This window comes from Pithys albifrons, chromosome 3, assembly GCF_047495875.1.
Source record: "Pithys albifrons albifrons isolate INPA30051 chromosome 3, PitAlb_v1, whole genome shotgun sequence".
In the NCBI taxonomy this organism is placed as follows: Eukaryota; Metazoa; Chordata; class Aves; order Passeriformes; family Thamnophilidae; genus Pithys; species Pithys albifrons.
In genome coordinates this window covers 31,899,378-31,920,706 of record NC_092460.1, presented here as the reverse complement: position 1 = coordinate 31,920,706, position 21,329 = coordinate 31,899,378, and the positions used below count along the sequence as shown (strand labels likewise).

General features: G+C 44.5%; 1 protein-coding gene across 1 annotated transcript in view; it reads left to right on the top strand.

Moving 5' to 3' along the window:
* CACNA2D4 (calcium voltage-gated channel auxiliary subunit alpha2delta 4) overlaps positions 1-21,329 on the top strand; it is a 126,178-nt gene that overhangs the window by 14,714 nt on the left and 90,135 nt on the right. The window contains exons 6-14 of the mRNA XM_071550060.1: positions 1,922-2,053; positions 3,061-3,121; positions 3,690-3,840; positions 5,380-5,454; positions 6,962-7,051; positions 14,723-14,836; positions 15,909-15,987; positions 18,001-18,134; positions 21,165-21,242. Of these exons, the coding sequence (XP_071406161.1) occupies positions 1,922-2,053; positions 3,061-3,121; positions 3,690-3,840; positions 5,380-5,454; positions 6,962-7,051; positions 14,723-14,836; positions 15,909-15,987; positions 18,001-18,134; positions 21,165-21,242 (914 nt within the window). The remainder of the gene's footprint in view (positions 1-1,921; positions 2,054-3,060; positions 3,122-3,689; positions 3,841-5,379; positions 5,455-6,961; positions 7,052-14,722; positions 14,837-15,908; positions 15,988-18,000; positions 18,135-21,164; positions 21,243-21,329) is intronic.

The window sequence follows — 21,329 nt, the reverse complement described above, 5'->3', positions numbered from 1 at the left end:
ACCCAAAGAAAGATGCTGTGAAAACTGATGTGACTGTATTGGCAATTGTTACTCTGTATGAAGGGTTGGATCTATGAAGATCTTACATGTCAGGGATCCACTGATTTCAGCTGAGTATTTAGACCCCAAATACCTTTGTGTCAAGAGGCATTAACATTTGATGAGGACACTTTCAGGAAGCATATCCATGGGGTACTAGGTGTGATTCACAATTGCTACTGGGACATGACAGTTCTGGACTATTTTCTGTTCTCGGCAAGCCTTTGGCACCTTGGCAGCTGCAGGAGCCCAGGAAGGCACCAAGGCTCATGTGGGCTCTTCGGTGCCCAGACTGTGTCCTCTCCCCCAGCACATTCACACCACTCCAGCTGCACGCCAGAAACAGGTTTATCTCCAGGCTGGTCAGCAACTGCCACCTCTGCAGGCTGAGACACTAATTGCAATTGTCCTAAGTTTACTGCTCACTTTGGCCAACATTAAAAGCAGCCTGTGCTGGCTCCTTAACTTGCCTCTCCATCAGCTCTTCCCCTTGTGTATGTTTTTGGCAAGAAAAAAGGTGCCATTGCTTCTCTCATCAATGGAGCTCATTTAAAGTTTTCAGGTCTGGATGGGGAAGGCACTGGTGACTCTGCTCACAACTGCTGTGTTATTTAGACAGACAATAGAGGGAGTTCTATTTCTCCCATGAGTTTAAATCAGTTCCATCTGGTCTGACAACCCCAGACACTAAAATCTTCCTCACAATAGAGCCACCAGCAGAGCTGGCTCTGGGTAGATGCAGCAGAGCTGCACAACACAGGCTGCTGCCCTCAGCAGAGGACAGAGGGTTTTGACCACAGAGTGGTAAAATGGCCACTGTCAGAGATAGCAGAGAGGCACTGCCCAGCCATCAGATTTTTTGCCTGTACACCTTGATGGAAACCAGCCATCTGCTCTGGCTATGGCTGGAGGGATGAGCAGGAGATGGAGGGCTGCTTCCATGCCCAGGGATCCTCCAGGGAGCAGTGCCCAGCAGTACTCACTCCCTCTGTTGGAAACAGCAGCAAGCCTCTTTTGGCTCTCCCTTCCTGTGGGACTTACTTTTACCTCATCACTGGGGAATCACAGTTCAGTTTTCCCCCTATTTTGACCAAAACCGCTTTTAGTAAAATGTCTGAACAGGAAGTGGTAAGTCAAATCCCCATCCCTTTCAACATTAGTACAATGACCAGTTTCTCTTGATTCGCTGTTTCTATTGCTGCTGCTGTTGAGTCTCCTGAGGCAATGAGTCAACATAGACACCAAATATACACTGCCTCTTAGGAGTTCTTGGAATCTGCAACTTCCTATACATTCTGATGAGATGGGGGCAAGGCAGGACAGCCCAGGCATTGTGAAAGAAAGGGCAGGGAAAGAAAAAAAGAAAGAATTGTTGAGGAAAAAAGGAAAGAGAGAAATTGTGTGTCATTCCTAAGGCTCCACTGTCTGAAGTAAACACACCTAGCATAAATTTAAACAAAATTTGCAGGAAGGCTGTTAGTGGTGAATCAGGCTGTTGTCTTTCAACAGCCACAGGTTCCCCTTCATCTAGCATCTGAGTCCTGCCTGTATGGTGTGCCAGCAGTGCTTGGCATAGTGGTGCCTTTTCTGGGTCTCTCACAGCATTCTTCCAATCAGATGCAATGCCCAAGGGAAGACAATGCTGGAAAGAGATATAGAGTATGACCAAGCTGAGATTACACCTGTAGTGGCCATTCATGACCTGACCTCCAGGATTTATTTTGAGTGATGCATCCAATTCTTTGCCCAATGTAAAAGCTTTGGACAAAGCTACATTCCTCCTGGAGTTGCCTTTGTTCCAATCCCTCTCTTCCATTGGGGTGATAGATGTCCTTCCTTCATTTACACACTTTTTTCCTGATTTTTATTCTTTTCCCCACAGACCCTGCCATCCTTAATGGAGTTTACATGTCGGAAGCCCTGAATCCTGTTTTTGTAGACAACTTTGAGAGGGATCCCACGCTGACCTGGCAGTACTTTGGAAGCTCCACTGGATTCTTCAGGCTCTATCCAGGTAAAAAAACAGCTTGACTTTTCTCTTCCAGTGTAACAAAACAGTTTTGCAGGACAGGGTCTGTGCCATGGAACAATCTGGGAAGGCTGGGGGCATCACAGCCCCATGATGGGCAGGGTGCAGTAAGCAAAATACTTAATTTATGGACTGCTTGGGTTGAAGGAACAGTGTCCAACAGCCACAAACCCCTTTTTCCCATGGGAACCAGCCCCACAGGCATGTTGCCCTTGCAGCCCCAGAGGATTCTGCTTGCAGGGGTGTGCCTCTGCTTGTAGGCTGCCCTCCAAAAAGCTCACCAAACACTATGGCAGAACCCCCATGGCAGGGCTCCCTGCCTCATGCTGCCTGTGGTTTTCAGTAGTGGCCAAAACCTCTCTCTGTCTCCATGGACACACGTGGCAGATGCAGCTGGCTGGCCTGACTTGTTATCCACTCACCAGCTGTGAGTGACACATAAGGTCATGGTACAAGAGGGAGGTCCCATGCTCAGAGGAACCCATGAAATACTCTGCAGATGTAGCTTGGCCTGGTGACCACTTTATCAGATGGCTGCATGCCCTTGTTCTGTGACCTGTCACGTGTTGGGAAAGGGGAAAGCAGAGATGACTGTGAACAGAGCCTTTAGCAGGGAATCTGGGACATGTCTCTGTCACTTCTGCTGCTTTTTTATGTTCTCAGCCACCCATGGGGAGAAAAATATGTTGTTGAGATCTATACCAAAGTGGCAAAAAGTTCAAAGTACATTCAACTGCTCCCCGAATTTGAACAGAATATGCCTGGGTACATTTTGTAATAGGAACTCAATAAACAGTTTACTGAGAGCTGCGAAGACCATGCAGCGCTGCTTGTATTTGTGCAGAGTGGCTGCTGCTGTTGCTGGCCAGACTCGTGTGCCCCCGCAGGGTCGCTGGGGCTCGGCAGTGAGGAGCAGCAGTGTGGGTGCCTCAGGAGCAGGGAGCAGATGCCTGTCTGTGTGTGCTGATTGCTCCTTTTGCTGCTCTCTTCAGGAATAAAGTGGTTACCAGATGAGAATGGAGTCATCTCCTTTGACTGCAGAAACCGTGGCTGGTAAGTTTTGGAGTGACTTGGCCAAAGCACCTTTCAGCCTTCCTCTCTGTCTTTTCCAAGGTGACACCTTGATGAGTTGTTGATCAACAGTTACTGTCCTGTCTACCTCTGTGAGGGATGGCAGGTACATAAACAAAGGTAATAGCAGATTAGGAAGGTCTAACACCTGCCAGCAATAGCTTTTCACGTGGCATCTACATGGAAATCACCACTGTATCCTTCCTGTCTCATTCTCCTTATAATTTTGCACCATGGAGGCAGGGTCATTCAGACTCCAGAAATGTGGCATATTAATTCAGACTACTCAGCATAGCTAAAGAAGGCTTTAGCAATTATCACTCTTGGATGTGTGTCTGCAGCAGGCCCAGCACTTCCCAATGCAGGCAGTGAGGTGCTGGGGCCAGCAGAAGAGGCAGTTTGGTAGGAAGGGACCTCCCAAGGGACCAGCCTGATCCCTCTGGATACCTGTGCTCCTGAGCTGTGGGTAGCGTTGTGTGACAGCAGTGTGTCCAGCATTCCTCCTCCTTGGATGCTCGCCCTGCTTCCTTGTATTCTTCTGTTTATGCAGGTATATCCAAGCAGCCACCTCTCCAAAGGACATTGTCATCATTGTGGATGTCAGTGGAAGTATGAAGGGCCTGAGGATGACCATTGCCAAACACACCATTGTCACCATTTTAGATACTCTGGGAGAAAATGACTTTGTCAACGTCATTGCAGTATGTCTGCCCTAATTCCAGTACTGAGCTGTCTTCTTGTGCCTCATACCAACTCCTCCTTCCCCTTAGCAAACAGTGGCTACAGTCATGTAGCCACAGCAGTTAGTAGCTGTGTTGGATGGGAGATTAACACAAATTTCTCTTGGGAAGTCAGCTTTACGTGGTCAGCAGGATGGTTGCCAAGTCCTTTCACCTCTCCTCTACAGATGTCAGCTGCATCCTTTTGCTTACTTAAGGATGTGACTGCAACAGGTAACTGTTGAGAGACACCTAAGCTAGCAAGGACCCGAGCCAATAAATTCACCTATCTTAGCATAATACTGTGTTTGGGTCCAGTAGCAGTACAATCCTCAGGATAATGTTTCTGGGCTAGAAAATTACCACCATATGTCTTTTTGTGCACCAGCACCCTGCAAGGCTGCCAATACAGTTCAGAGTCAGTCTGCACAGGTCCCCATGGAGTTTGGTCAGGTTGCCTCGGTGTTATTCTCTTCCTTTTTAAGGAAGACCTGACCATGAGAATGGGCTGATTACCCACAGAGAACCAGCACAATTGACCACAGAAAGCAAAACTTTACCATAGTCCATGCCAGGACTGGTGCCAGATTAAAGGCTGCTCACCTTCTAATTTTCAAAGCTAATTCAAGCAAGCATCATCTCTTTCTGTAAAAGCTTGCTAGGGCACAGACACTGAGATATAAAGTCTACTTTTTGTTATGTTAGATAATTAGAAACTCCAATGGCAACAGCTCCATCTTTATATGACTAGACAGATGGAAGAGTGAACAGGGTTGGCAGAAAAATGGAGGGAAGTTATTAGGGAGTTTGAAATATCATCTGTTCTTCAAAAACAATCCCCCAAAAGACCATATAATATATATATATATTCCTTTACTTCACTCTCACCAAGAACCTACTGGCTCAAGACACATTATAGCCTGACCTAAGCCCCTATTGATCAGCTGAGCATCAGTGGCCTCTTATGAATTGCACTCTTCTGAACCTTGCAGGAAAGGGTTTACACATCTGAGGTAAAGATGCCAGAGCATCAGCCTAGAAGCACACACCCCACCGATTACCACAGTTTGATGGATGTGTGTTAACTTGGTATGTTATTGTTCAGCTGTGTGCCCAGAGGCATCAAAATTCAGGTTACAAAACCACTTGCAAAGTTCAGCTGATGCCTGGGGACTCAAAAAGTCTCCAGAAGTCAAAACTATGTGCAAATAGTGCTAGAAGCAAGGCCACGGGCACAAGCTAATAGAGTGTGGATGAAAACTCTGCAGTGTGAAGGGCAAAAAAATATAGGTAGATATGCTCGGATAGAACTCAGCAAAACACCATAATTAATGTATTCTTTAAATAAATAGATTTATCAAAATTAAAATCTGCCATTATCACTATAAACAAGTTTTAAGGGAAGTATGTATAAAATGGCATAATGCTCCATACTGCTTTCTGAACATCCATCTAGGACTTGAACCCATTTCGTGAATTTTCTCCCATTACAGCCCCTTTCTTTCCATTTTCTCTTTGCAGTACAATGATTATGTTCATTTTGTTGAACCCTGTTTTAAGGGTATCCTGGTCCAAGCAGACAGAGATAACAGAGAGGTGAGTACCAAACTCCCATCAATGTAATCCAGGTAGCTCTCTTAATGTAAGAAGTATAAGGGGTTAAGATGCTGAGACGTGAAACTCCAGGGACAAGGAACAGCCACCTCCCAACAGTGTGTGGGTTTGCATTTCAGAAACAAGCCCCAGTTCAGTGGTGCTGGCTCTGTGGTTCATCTTTGCTTACATGAACTCACTAAGGCAGTTAAATGCCTCCCTGACATCCGATCCTGTCAGATCTCGGAAGCTAAGCAGGGTCAGTCCTGGATTAGTACTTGGATGGGAGACCTCCTGGGAAATGCCGGGTACTGTAGGTTCTAGTCCCGAGGATTTCACTGTCACTGTCCAAGCTCTCTCGGCTGTGGCAGATGAACCTCAGGACTTAAACGGTGGGGGCCAGTTCTGCGCACATTGAGCCTCACCTAAAAAAAAAACACTGCGCAGGCTGGAAGGGCACCCACGTGGGGACAGCCCTTCCCAAATCTTCGTTCACGAAGCTGAGCCCCACATGAACTCACTGTACACAGGGTCAGCTGGCCAACTAAAGAGCAGGACTGGCTCCCCTGTGCCAGCACTGCTGTACCATGAGCACACCTGACTGTGGAAGAACAGTGTGCAGAGGGCAAAGGGTCTTCACCTCTGAGACCCCACATCCTGAGCCTTCAGAAGGGAGAACAATCAGCCCTTTCCTGGTGGATGTTGTTTTCAGCCTGGTCTGATCCTTCATCAGGGTGGACTGGCAGCTAGCTTTCCCTGATGAGGGGTTTTGCTGCTCTGATCCAGGAGGCCTCAGCAACCCTAGGGTGGTTAGACTGCATCCAGCTGCTCCACCACTCATCTGAGCTGACTGGTATTTTCAGATTTTCATACTGGCTTTTTTTCTTCCTTTTTTTTTTCCTCTCTGTATTCATACCACAGAGGTAGCACATCCCTTTGTCTTCAACAACCAAATTTCTCTCCAGATTTTTTTCCCAGCTTAGCTCTGGGTCACAGATTATGACTCCAGAGGGTGATGTCTCCTGCAGTGTTTCCTAAAGGATCCCCAAGCCTTTTGGACACTACCTCGCAGAGAACACTCTGAGGTTTTGATTTACAACCAGATCCAGTGCTTTTTAAATAGTAGACAAACATTCAAATATTTTATTTTTTTCCCCATCCTATTGCTTTTACATGCACAGGATGTTCTTTACCTGAAGGAATGGATGAGAGAAAGTCAGATTTCTAGGGGTTTTGTCCCTTGCATGACCTTTCACGGATTATCAATGGTTCACAGTGCAGAGACTGAGAAATGCAGTCCTGCTGTAGCTGTGTGGGCAAAGGTGCAACATGATTGTGCACCAATGGAGTGGCCATTTGATGTTCCCACCTCCATCAATCCCAGTGCTGCCCTGCCCTGCCAGCAGTAATGAAGAAGCAGAGATTTGTCTAGGCTACCTTTTCCTCCCCTTGTGCAAGGGAATACCCTGCTTCCAACTCATTCCTGTCTTTTTCTCTCACTTCTTGCTAGCACTTCAAGCAGCTGGTGGATGAACTGCAGGCAAAAGGAGTGGGCACTGTGAGCAAGGCTTTGACAGAGTCCTTCAAAATTCTGAGGGAGGTAAGAGTCAGCATTGATCCTTGTGTCAGGCACAAGAATTCTTGCCCATTCCTACATTCCCCTCTGAAATCAGTGACTCAGCACATCCCTCTCTGCATGGTGCTGCAGGGTAGATGTGGTATGAGTTGTTCTCATGGACCCCAAACTTGTGACAAGCAGTGTAGAGGGATGACCCAGCTTTGGGGAGGTGTTGGTTTGTGCATGATGTCCATGGCCACCAATCCCTGCCCAGGAGAAATAAGGAGCCAACAGGGTTGTGGTTCCAGGAGTCTTTTCTTAATGAGCCCCACAACTGTGCCTTGTCCAAGCACCTTTATAGATGGTGGCAATAAAATATAACTGATCAGCTAAGGGCAACAATTCTGGTTGTAAGTAATGTTATTGGTGAGCAGTAGATGATGGTGAAGACATGAAAGATTATTCTCAGGCTTCACATTTATTTCAGTGTCACTTTGCTGAGTATTAGTGCTTGGGGAAGAAATCACAGGTCCAGGAGAATTAATCACTCTGATTATACCCTATGATAAGAATCATAAATGATTCATTGCCTTGTGTGAACAACAGGGACTTCAGTAGCCTGCAGATAAACATACTACTTAACTCTGTTTCTTAAGAAATGGTAACAAAAAAAAGGGCCAAGGACTAGCTGAATATCCCCATCTCCTCATGGCACTGTCTATAGTGGGGTTGGCCTAAAGATGCCAATGCTTTTGGTACTGGCAAAAGCATATATGCATATGATGTTAGTGGCTAATAATAATGATGTAGGTGTCGCAGGTGGTGTGCCAGAGGTACTGACACCCTGGGAAGGATTCTCCACTCTGACTTATCTTACAAATTGAAAGTATGGGTTTGTTTGTCCATGGTAATGCTGGTCCCTATTTATGCCAGTGCAGGCACCATCAGAGTTGAACCCAGGGAGGGCGATAGCTGAGCTGACATGTCACTGGTAGTAGAAGCAAAGTGGTTTTAATGACAACCTGAGAAGAGTGTAATGTATCCTTGGCATGGCAGTTCTAGGCTGGCAGCGCTCCAAGGAGTAATGGTTCAACATCCCTGGAGGAAGAGGAAGATAGTTACTGCGATGACCAGGGAAGCAGTAATTATATGAACCTAGAACAATTACATGAGCTAGATGCCTGCTAGATTTGCCTACATGTATCCTTGCATATTACAAAAACCCAAAACCAAACCAAATGGTGTTTTGTTTTTTTTTTTAATTAATATTTAAAACAAAAGATACAGAACCTATACCTGAGACAGGAAAAAAAAGTCCTCCACTGACACTGCTGGACCAAAAATACTCCAAAGAGAGAGTGATGTCCATGCAGCTCAGTGGACTCATGTGACTCCATTCCAGTAGTAGAGAAGAAACTATTTGTAGGTTACAAAATATGGCTTTTTCTATTTGGCTCCAAAAATGCAGTCAACAGTTTAAGTAGTCATCACTGCTCGTGATCCTTGTTGGTTTTCCCTTGTCTAATGAACTCAAAACAGCTCTGAGATTGCTCTTAGACAGTGCAGCACTCAGAAACCTGCTGATACTATTCACTCACAAGGGGAACTACTGCTTTCCTCATGCCTTTTGCCATCACCTCAGATCTGGAGAGAAGGCTACTGGCACAGACATTTGAGCATCTTTCCTTTGAGCACGGGCAAATGAGGAAAGGTGTTGTACTTTTCTGCATCCTGGAAATGGTGATCCGCAAAACAGTATTTCAGAAACAGCATCCTTGTTGTCAAAGAAAGGTGTGAAACAGGGCTAAATGTCTCTTCCACCCAGCTTTCCTTTCCCAGCAGCAGTGATTGCAGCTTTCTTACAGCATGTCTTTCACTGTAGCATGGGCCATGAGTATGTACTCTTCAGCACAATGGGACAGTCCAAGGTCACTGAAGCCATCAACTAAGACCCTTGCTCCCAACCAGCTGCACATGTAGCAGGAGTCCTGCAGGACCTCCTGTGTCTTCATCCCAGGATTTCTGTCTGCCTGGTGACATTCAGAAGAGACAGACATTGTGTGTCTGTGCACACACAGCAGCACCAGAGGCTGCCAGTACACAGGCATACAATTGTAGAAACATGCTGCAGCCTTCCCCAGACTGTAGCATGGTAAGGGCTCATCTAAAGAGTGCCTTGATATTGCCAGCTGGAGGACCCCAGGGTCTTCAAGTACCACAACTTAAGGCAAAAGGATATACCACCTGTCAAATGCTCATATGGCTTAAGGGCTCTCTGAAATCTTCTCTTAGAGATTCTGAGATCTGTAACAATGATAGTGGAGGAAAAGATTTTTAATCAGTGTGCCTTGAAACAAGTCTGTGCTGCTGCAGTCATGCAGGCAGGAGAAAAGGAAACTTTGATAGAATTGACCACCCCCTTCTCATCAGACAAAATTCACATTCTCAGCTTGTAATTGTAGCTGTTCCTCACAGACTGTCCTGTTATTGTTCACGGGAGCATACGCAAGAGGGTGAAAATGAAAATTGCTACATCACACTGATGAAACAGGCTTTGCTGATTACAATAGACAACCAGTAATAATATCTGTAATGAAAGTGACTGCAAAATTTCCCTGATAATTTTCCTCGGTCCAATTGCTCACAGAATTAATAGCCCAGCAGAGACCTACTCAATGAGGTATGAGTAGCAAAGAGGGATAGAAGAGCAAAAATCTCTCACCATCTTTGTTTTCCTCCATTATGTTCTGGGGTAGACAGGGCATATTTGAATCCATGACACAGTTTGCAGAATGGCTTCAGGACGACAGTTATTCAGTGCCTCACCTGCCCCTCTCTGCCATGCTCAATAAACCACTTGGACTTTCTATTTCAATTTAGCCACACACCAAGTGGTTTCAATAAAATATGCATCCCAGAGAAATGATGGTCTTAAGCACACATTTATGAAGCGCTTCAAAATTCTCAGGTGTCAAGTGTTATCTTTTGAGCTCTTTCCTTATTTATCAATAATCTATCTCACTGTTATCTTCTCTTCTGTTTCAACAAGCTTGGCACTTCTTATTCTCTCACCCTTTTCCTGCAGGATTTAGCCCCTTTGTTCTGGCTGCTGCTCTGCTTGTGGCTGCTTGCAGGCTGCCTTCCCTGAAACACCATCCTCCCAACAGTGTGGAAGTGCTGCAGCTGAGAGCTATCAAGGGCTAGGCAGAGCAGAATAATTGCCTTCCCTGTTTTACTCACCATAGTCCTCTTAACACAACGTAAGACAACAGTTATGTTTTTTCAGACACTGTCACTTTGTTAATTCCTATCCAGCTGATCTGTCTCTGCATTATCCCTCTCCAGGCAGTATCCACCATCTTGTTTGGCATTTAAGCCACTGACTATCCTTTCCAGTCTACATACATGTGTACACAAATACATGTGCAAACACACCCCCCTAATCCTAAGAGATGCATATAAATATGTTCATATATTTGTTAGATATTAAACTTTTAAGATTAGATAGTACATTAGATGGACCAGATGACCCTTGAGAAACCCCTTCCAACCTGGTATTCTTATGATTCTGTGAAAATCTGTGGCACTTATGTATCCTCCTTTCTCAGAATCCTCTCAAAGTAAATAATTATTTTGAAAGCCAATGCTTGTCCCATTCTGCGGAGGACAAGAAATGCCAAATTCTGCTTTCTGAGGCCACCTTGAATGTTCTCTCCTCTTAACACTAAGCTGTTTTAATTGTGCCTTGAATCACTGCTGACCTCAGAAATCGCATAAATCTTGAAGTTAATTGAGTAAGGCTCTCCAAAATAGCTATAGGTGAAAAAACATGATGCAACTGGTAACAAACTCATTTCAGTGAGACATAAAATTCTAAGTAACTTGAGCAAACTGGTGCCATGAAAAAATGAACCATCTGTTGATGTGAGTAATCAAAGGTTTGTGGCCTCTTAAGCCTCACTTGTGTGGAGAAGCATTTCATTTGCACACTCACAACTGTGTTACTAATTTTTTTAGCAACATGCATAATGTTTAAGGACTATTTACCCATCTAGTTTCCTCTCTTCTTGTAACACATTTTCTGTTGATTGCCTCTTCCTTCTTTGTGATGTACAGTCCCAGTCAGGTCTCAGCTCATGAGACAAGTAGTTCAGCTGTACCTTCTGCAATTCTTTCCCTTCATGTTGAGCATTATTCAAATGCTTTCAATTAGCTTTCTCTTTAGCTCCACCACTTTGTGACCCTGTCTATAATTCATCATTCTTTTCTTTGTTTCTTATCACTTCAGCCATTACAATATTATCCTTTTGATGATCAAGTATGGAGGTTATAAAGCATCTCTGCCCGACCATTTCCCTCTTTTTTTTTAACAGCTGGCGACATACTATTTTTACTCACTTTTTTTTGCATTTTTTCTTCTTTTTATTAGTATTTGCTTAATTCCAGTCACAATTTTGGGGCTTGGATTTTACAGCATATTTTTCAAGATATGGAAAGATCAGTATTTCCTGTTTACCAGTTCTTATTATTTTACTTCATTTTTCATTTCTTCTGCACTGACTTTCTGATTCCTTCTCTACTGCTAATTTTCTACCCATGAGACACTTTCCACCAAGCTTGAATTTTCAGTAGTTCTGGAGGCCACTCTGGAGGCAGGTCTGCATAAGAATAGGGCAGGAGGAGATGAAGAGGGGCTGCTCAGTCCTCTGGCCAGATGTGTACATAATCAGCACGTGTGCCTGCACATCTCTGAGCAATGGGGATGGTTCCTATTGCTTCAGTAGTAACTCTGTGCCAGGCTATAACTGCAAAGCAAATGGCAATGAGAAAACAAGGGACTGTGACTGAATTAATTAGATAATGCCTGTTAGTCCTGGCAATGTGGCCAAAGTCATACAGGAGAACACACAGCTCCATGCCTTGTTCACTGACCCAGCTCTAGCCTGTGTTTCTTCAGACATCTATTCTGTGGGCATTTTATTCTTCATCTCCCCTTCTTTCATGCTCCTTAGACTTCAGTCAGAGCAGGGAATTATGGTGAGAGCTGGATATGAATGCTGTCAGATCATTTGCTACAGCTGCAACCAGTCACAAAAGGACCTAAAAACCAGGGATTACCTCCTTGTTCATTTGTTTTCTAAATCTGTCTTTTTAATCTCTATTTCTATGACACTGATGATCTCATTTTCCCTGTTGAAAATATCATCTACTCCTGTAATTAGGAGATTGCTGGTTCTGATGCAGCGTCTAATTTCTCAGTATTTCAGTATTATGAAATCTGAAGTAAGCTTCATGAGATGTCTTAAGTAGTTTGATGAAATAGTGGGTGACCTTAACTAAGTGGTAATTTAATAATAATCTAAACAAACATGTTGCAGATTGCAACATTTTGCAATAAGCTGCTTTTGTAACGATAAGGTTTGCTTATCTGTGATCTGCACCTTATTCTGTCAGCATCTCCTGCACCATCATAGCCCCATGCCTCCCTAGTGGACACGCACACTGTCTGTTCTCCCTGCTAATCTGCATGCAGTTGATCTCTGTCCTAGAAACAGCTCACTTGAGGCTGTCTTTTTTGTACCTGATGGTCTGCAGCAAAATACCATGTAGCTGTCACCTGCCTTTCTCCTTTTATTTGCACCTAGGAGCATCCTGTGCTTGTTCCTGTGGTACACCCTCAGCCTTTGTCCTGAATCTCCTTACTGAGCAGGGTGCACATGAGCTCTGACCCCTCCTGAAGCTCAAATTATGCTGTATTCAAATTACTTGGATGGGATTTTTTTCCATGGTACAAAGTATAGCAGCTTTTTAGACAACTGGACACCTTGGGGACTCTGTAGAAAGAGACATGGGAAATCCCCACTGTTGGGTTGGAGGGACCACAGCAGAAATATTGTCTGTCTCCCCTCTAAATGTGCTGCTGTGGTGACATGAAAGAGGAGGAGCACATCCAACCACCTCATCCAGCTTCAGGATGTTTCACCTGAGAACAACTAGTTAGAAATTACCTTATTACACCACCCTACTCACTCCACTCATAGTAATCTGATCTGATTCTGACCAATGATACAAGTAATGAAACAGAGAGAGATGGGTTCATACAAGTGGTCATTTAGCAGCTGTTTGAATCCATGCTTCCTGCTGTAGAGTTACAGGTACTTGGTGATATTAAGAGTAATGTTGAAAGAGGTAGGACTGATAAAACAGATGGTGGCAGGAGGTGATGTTGTGGTGATACTAGCACTGAACTTGGTAATTTCATAATAAGGTACAACCACAGAGCTAATTGTAGGAATGGTGAAATTACTGGGGAAATCTGGCTTGGAGCTGGCTTCCAGGTATGGATGGATTTTGGTGTTAACAATGGATATTGATGTTAATCTGCAGTGGAACCACAGTGCTACCCATGTTGGTACAAACATTTGTCTGTCATAACATAGTATTACCAAAACAGAAGGGAGTTGTGAGTTGAATCCTGAAACATCTAACAAGTCCCAGTTCACACTCTATGCTCTTGTTTTCCCATTCAGTGCTTGCTTTCATTTTATGCTAATAATCTTGCCACTTTTTCCTTATTTATATGATATAAATATCCTTTCAAATTTAAAATTGCTGCTGTTTGATACAACCTTACCCTTCAGTTAGTCTCCTGTATACTCTCTATCTCATGCCATTGCCTCTCATTAATCTCTTGTGCAGAGTTGTCATCTCTCCCTCTTGCCATATTTTTTTTACCCTGCATCAGTTTTTGCATCTTCCCTTATTGATTAGACTTTTCCTTGCTCAGAGCACAGAAGTGGTGAGATGCAGAATAAGGATAAGCACATGCTGACATCAAGCTGGGCACCTCAGAAGAGTAGCTGCTCATTTTTGTAGCTTGGATGTCCTCCACTGCCTCCGCTGGTGGCTATGTTGGTGCTGTAGAATGCACTTAGTTCTCTTGGGCCATAAGGCAATCGCTCTGCATGCAGGAACAGGAGATGAGCAGCATTCCAGGGCTGAGGGGTTTTTTGGCTGAAAACAGGGAAGGGCTTGCTGGTAAGAGCACATCTGTTCAACATCTCTCCAGGTGCTCTTGGGAGCACATCGACATTTGTAGCAGAGTCACAGTGTACTTCTGCTCTGCCTTAAGTATCACTTATGCACAGACAACAGGTCATCTGTCACCACAGTGTATGGCCTCTCTCTGGCACATCCATAACCTTTCTCAGCTCTGGTGGCAGTAGCCTTCTTTTCTCATGTGCTCCTGCCTTTCTCCACTATTCTTTGGCAGATTGATGGATTTACCCTGAAATAATGAGTCTGGTTTTCACTCCTCTCACATTTTCTTCCATAAAAAGTGACAGTTATTGCTGTCAAATCAGAATTGCAGTGTTTATGGTCAATCTATAGTTGTTTTGCATAAACGAATGCGACTGTGCAAGATGTGAAGCAGCAGGGAATCGCACCCTTCCTCCACAACACTTTTTTTCTCCTCGTTATTTTACTTTTGTAAAGCCTCCCATGTCTATATGTGCTAGGCAGAGCTGTGGAAATAAAAAAAAATTATATGCAGCATGCAAACACAGTCCTTATTTAGACAGAGTTCTTTCTGAGTGCAGTGTGAGGTTTGCAAGAGGTAGTCAGAATCTGCTCCCCCATGAATAAGTAGAGTGCAGTTTCACAGCATCAGCCTGTGCTGGGGTAACCAATGCTCTCCCTCTCTGTTTGTAGTTCAGAGACGCCGGTCAAGGAGGCTTGTGTAACCAAGCCATCATGCTGATCACTGACGGAGCAGTGGAGGATTATGAAGCTGTGTTTGAAAAATACAACTGGCCAGATCGGAAGGTCTGTCTGGGAAGTGGTAATAGAAAGGGAGAGAAAAGGGGCTATCCTGCCATGGTGGGAATAGAAGAGCATAAGCTGAGCATTCATATCCTCCAACACCTGAATCCCCTTGAGCACCTGTCTGTAAACACAAAACCAAGCAGCCAGGCAGGAGCCTGCTGTGGTGTTTTCCAAGGTGGTAGGATTACAAGTGGATATCTGTAGGTCAGTGAAGATTTTGTTTTTAATGTACTTTTGTTTTCTAAAGGTGTGGACAAAAGGTTCTCCTAATAACATCATAAAGACTGAGTTGAATATTTCAAAATTTAAAAAAAAGCCCAAAAAATTTTGAAAATAGTTTTAATCCCATGCAGGACTGTTTATAATTGATCCTGTTTGGAAAAGCTTTGGCTATTACTGGTTTTATGTTGGGCAGGGAATGGCCCAGAAAACCTCTCTAGGTGCCTTCCAGCCCTGTTTACTCTGAGGTCTGTGATTACAGGCTTGTACTAGCAGAGCTGACTCTGAAAGCAGAATAGACCACAGCTCATCCTAAACCCTCCTGATTTATTTGTTTACCTTATCCCAGCTAGCAGCAATGCACAAAGGGAGGGAGAAGCCTACTGAGAGACCAGAGCAGGGGGCTGTTGAAGCAGTTTATTTCAGGATTGGCTCTTTTGTTGGTGGTCAAACACAAAAGAAATAGTAAAGCTTTCTCTAAATGATTCATACGGCCAGCTGTTCCCTTGGGTAAAGGATTCCTGTGAGCTATAAACCTCTCTGCATGTGTTTGCTGAGTGCCTGGCAGAGCTGCTATCATAAAATCAAACAGGATTTGCACTCGTGCATTGTTATTCAGATGATGCTGGGTGCTACTTGGCTTTCTGGGCTTGTAATTGGAAATTAAGTTCTAGCCCACAAAATGCAAAACAAATGGCATGAGAGGCTCCTGTCTCTGTGTGAAAGCAGAGCTATTGCTTTGCACCACAAACAGGCACTCACAGCAGAGTGTAACAGAATGCCAAACCTCAGCCATTTGGATTTGGTAGCACATTACAGCCTAATTCTTCTGTCTTTGTGTCCTTGTGCCCAGGTCCGGGTTTTCACTTACCTCATTGGACGGGAGGTCACTTTTGCCCCCCAGGTGAAATGGATTGCCTGCAACAACAAAGGTGCTGTATGGGAGTGGGTCCCCAATCCCCATCACACATGTCACATCGGGACTGCACTCACAGGGCTCTGGACCCCTCTAAGGATCACAAACCACAGCTGGGGCCCATGAGCCCTTGCTTGGAAGACAACCTAAGGAAAAATCAGCCTCTTCTAGTCCACATGAAGAGTGCCTGTGTCCAACTAACACAAGCTCTCCGTGCTGAGCCACTGCATTTTCCTGTCACGCTGCCAAGGGACACTATGACCGAGATTCATGCTGGCTGTAGTCCACCTAAGTCCCTGTGCTTATTGTGCCCCAGTTGTTGGCTTTTGACAATCTGTCTACAGCTCTGTCAGAGAGCCTGACATCTTTTGGCTGAGATGTAAAACAAACATCACTCTTTTAAAGATTTTACAGCATTTTTCACAAGGTCTGTGGGTTAACCCCTATATCCTGGCCAAATTCCTTGTGTGTCAGTGGTTTTCACTGAGGCACCACAATAGCTTGTTAATCCCCCCACCAAAACCCAATATTCTCTCTAACTGGCATTAAATGACATGAGTAGGAAAATCCATTCACAGTTGGTGACTCACCTCTGTACATTTGGGGCCAGTTAAAAAGTCAAGTTAGCTCTATCAGAGTCTGCAGAGGGAAAGGAGGGGTAGGAAAGTCTTCTGTGTTTGGGCATGACCTGGCCTCAGTGTGCCCAGAGACAGTAATACTTGTTACATCAGTGTCCTGATTAAACAGGGAAGGGAAGGAAAGATTGCAGCTGGGAGATGGGTACATCAACTGTTTTCTGGTCTGAGCAGTGGTTCCAGCTGGCTATGAAATGCATGGAGGCTTTTGCTACAGAAAATAATTGACAGATGAGTTGCTGACCTGCAGAATGTCTGTGAGCTGGGGATTTTCAATGCTCAAATATTCATCTATTAGCACTATGAATTACACATGATATTTTTAGGTTTTGTTAAATGAAACAAACCCCTGGATTTCAGATTGTATATTCAGTGATTAGTGACACAGAATTCATGGTGCTGTTGGTTCACTGTAAAATACCAGATTGGCTTCTTCTCAATAACCAGGTAACAAAAATATACTCTTTCCACTTGGATTCTCACTTACCAGACTTGAGCTTTGCAGAAGGCTCCCTGATTTGGTTCTTCTGTTTCAATACATTGTGTAGCTCTCATGGTCCTTGTTTTCAAGCACACTAAATCTGTTTCCACATCACAGAGCTTATCAGAATATTAGCCCTTTCACATGACAGTTTTTTCCTAGTCATAGAAAGGGTTTGCATCTATCTATCTATCTGATGTATTCTATCCTATACCAAGTACAACCAATCTGTGCAGTGAGAAGCAGGACAAGAGTCCTCATGACATTAAACTGTGTTAGCACTTCTAACCAGGTAAGCAGCTACTGTTGAGGACTTCAAAACATTCTTTCCCTGAACTCCTTTTTGTAGTGTTAGACTGTTACAGGTCCATCTGCAAGGACAAAGCTTTAGAAATGGGTTACCTGCTTTTACCTTTGTTTCCAAGGGGTAGATGGAACTAGTCACCATCCTTGGATGTAAAGCTAGGCAGAATGAAGAGTGCTGGAAAAAAATCTGAAAGAGAAGGTGGGAGTTTGGTCTTAATCTAAAATAGTGCAGGGTAAGCAGGTAGCCTGGTGAAATACTTTGTTCACATATGTTTGGCCTCCAGGACCAAAGGCAGCCTGATTAGTGAAAGCTTTTACCCAAGACACAAAACAATGTTGTATATTTGCTCTGCATAAATCTGGTTATATCAAGACTCTAGTCTTAAGCATTGCTTCAGTATTTTGAGAGAACAGAGTCAGTACTTCAAAACTAGATTTCCACAGAAACATGTGTCCACAGAAACTTTGGGATGCATATCCAGGCCCATTTTGTAAACTGGGTAGTTTCAATCTCTGACACCTATTTTTCTAGCCTGGCACAGACACTCATTTAAAACCACAGAAGATGCGTCAGCAGAGTGACTCACACCTCTGTTTCTCCATAAAGGCTACTACACTCAGATCTCCACGCTGGCAGACGTCCAGGAGAACGTGATGGAGTACCTGCATGTGCTCAGCCGTCCCATGGTCATCAACCACGACCATGACATTATTTGGACCGAAGCCTACATGGACAGCGCGGTAAGGACCTACAGCACAAGTCTTTAGTCAGCAAACAGTAGGGCTTGTGGGCCAAACTGGCAGAGGTCTTGGGCACACAGCTAGTATGTTAGGCATACAGCTTCTCCCTGCTTCCCTTCTAAATATCTTGTGTGTATCAGAATCTAAATAAAGTCCTGGAATTTGTGTAATACTGGGAGTTGGTGGATTGGTAGAAATTACTGGTCACTGGCTATGCTGACGCAGACAATATTTCTCTTCTGCTCGCTCCGGAGCTGAGGTGTGTATGCAGACTCAGACCTGAATCTGCAGTGACCCAAGTGCCCAGGGCTTATCACAGAGGCACAACGTCACTTAAGTAGTGCTTCTGTGAAAGCAGGTTACCCTCTAAAGGATTATTCACAGGGAAGATTATACATGGCTCCGGGTATGGGTCACAGAGACTGATTTTCTCCAGACCAGGAGCTAACTGCATGTTGCTTGGCTCTCAAAGATACAGATTTCAGCAGGGAAGCAGGCTCCCTCTTTCATTCCTTGAGCTAGCACGGCCTAATGTCACCACAGTGGTCCTGTGCCCAGTTCTGAGGGCAAAGGACACATCACAAAGAACCAAACAATCAGCACTCCCAACACTCCGTGCTTTGTCTCAGGCCTGCCCTGTTGGAAGGTATTGGACCACGAGCAGGTGCTGTCATGCTGTGGTGTTGCTAAAGCAGTTTTGAAATTCAAAGGAGTGAAGGGAAGGACAAAGGAGTAGATGACCACTGAAGGAACCTTCCCCTACACTTCCTCAAGCAAAAGACATTCCTCAGGCTCCATTCCTTTTTTATCCTACTTGAAAAAGAAAATTACAGGGTTTTTTTGGTTCTCTGTGCCCTCTGTGTGGGGAGACAAGTGCCTGCATAACTCTGACAGCTAGAGCTGACCAGAAGTCAGGTTTCCCTCTTCCAGAAACAAATCTAAGGGTTCAGGACTGTTTATTGTATCTGAGGAGGAAAATATTATAGAAATATGGAGAATGTTTCTGTACACAATCCAACTGTGGAACTGAAGTTATGGGCTCCAGTCTGGCCAATAGCAGCTTTAGGGTGTCTGCCACAGCCCTGGGGAGAACACACAGTTTTCAGGTTTAAGGTCTGCAGTGAGAAACAACTCTTTGAGCTGGAGTAAAACTAGGGGTAGTGAACTTAGCTTTGCAGCAGGAAACATGGAAGTCCAAGTTACACATGGTGGTATTTAATGCTCTGAGCATGCAGTCAAGACCACGTGAACCTCAAGAAATACCTCCAAGGTTGCCAGGCTTGCACCATCATGGTGTATAGATGTCATATTTGGGAGATTCTTGTGGGAAGGGACCATTCACCACTTTTGTGCTGTGTCTGACCATTGAGGCTGTAGCCATGGCACACTAGCTCTGGAAGAGTGAAGTGGAGATGTCTTCTGCAAGAGCTGTGTCAAGTGAGAGCTGGGACATGGTACTTGAGCATACTAAGCAAACCCTCTAGAAATGCTACTAATTATGCAGCAAGTTTATTTTATCAGTGGGCTTGCCACCCCTAGCACTGGTGTATGGGGTCACACTTCCCAAGGCAGCCTCAGGGATTTGTTTGCTGCTCACTTTTTGCTGCATCTCTTTTCATGCCTTGTGTCCTGGCTTGCCATTCTTTTCCTCTGTCTCAACCTCTCCCATCTTTGATTCATTCCACCATTCATGTATTCATTTCTGTGTTCATCCATGTCTCTCACTAGCTGCCCCAGTCTGAGGAGGTAACTGCACCCCTGTGTTTTGTGAGTGTGCTGTTTCCCTTGTGCCAGGTGGTGTGTCAGTGCCAGCATTCACAGCCACAGCTGGCCTGTACATCTTGGGGGTGGGGGCCACAGTGCTGAAAGAGTCCTCTTACACTGGCAAGAAGAGGAGAGGAGATGCTGGATGTACTGGAGAGCTGTGCTGTGCTGTCCTGCTGGTTCAGAGTAGGTAGAGGTGTCTGTGTGGTGCAGTAGCTTAGTTCACCTGATCTCTTTCTATGTGTCAATAAGTGCCACAGAACTTTACTTGCTGTGTGTTAGTGTGAGTGTTGCTGTGAATGGGAAGTTTCCACAAAGATCATTCAGGATAATGACTCAAGATACCATACTCAGATCTCCATCAAGTGCCTGTATAGATTATTGACTGGCTCCTTTATGGCTTCCAGCACATATTGTAATGAAGACAGGAGGTCATTGCTTGCCTTGCTACTTACTTGACCAAATGAGAGATAAAAGGGGGATGCTACTGGTAACAAGGGATTAGATTCTTTTGACAGCTTGGCATGTTTGGGAGACTCATTTGCATGTGTCTTATCTGTTTGCCTCCTTTCATGTGTGTTTTTATAGCATCTGTCTTCTGTTGAATTGGGAGCCTCTGTTACCCCATTACACGTGCATGTCCTGTGTCCCTCATAGAGATAGCTCACTATGTTGTATCTGTTTGGATCTGTTGTATCTGTTTGATTTTGTCTCTGTTTTTCCTATGCTTAGGTGGTTGAGTAACAAATATATATAAGTAGGCTTTGTGTGTATTTATGCCTTATAAATATTTACCTGTGGTGTTTTTCATTTGTGGCGTTCATATGTTTGCAATATACTTTGTTTGTGATTTTGCTCATACATGTGTTGCTTTTGTCCATTCTGCGCTCCTTGTGTTGGTAGTTTTTATACTTCTTGCATAAGTTCTCATGTCTACAGTCCTAAGACATGGTGTATATAAATTGTGCCACCACTTCTACAGGTTCCTGTCTTTTCATTAAAACAGCTCTTTAATTTCTCCTGATTCAACACATTTCACTGGCTTTCATCCCATCTCCATCACCCTACACAAGCAAGCATCCATCCCACAATCCTCTTGGATACAGAGTATTTAAAAGTGCTGCCATCTGGTTTTGGAGAAGTGTGGGAGGCAAGGAGGTGGCTAATTGTAATCAGCATCTGGGGTCCTTGGGAATTCCAGTGCCTTCCATTTGGCTTATCTCTCTTATTGCATTTGCTAACACACATCCCGTTGCTCTGTGGCAGCTCTTTGCATCTCAAGCTCAAAGTCTGTTGCTCATGACGACAGTGGCTATGCCAGTCTTCAGCAAGAAGAATGAGACGGTGAGTGCAACATGGGCTTTGCTCTCCTCCCAGCCAGCAGAGGTGACAGGATGCAGTGGACCCTTGCAGGGTTTTAAAGTCTTTGAA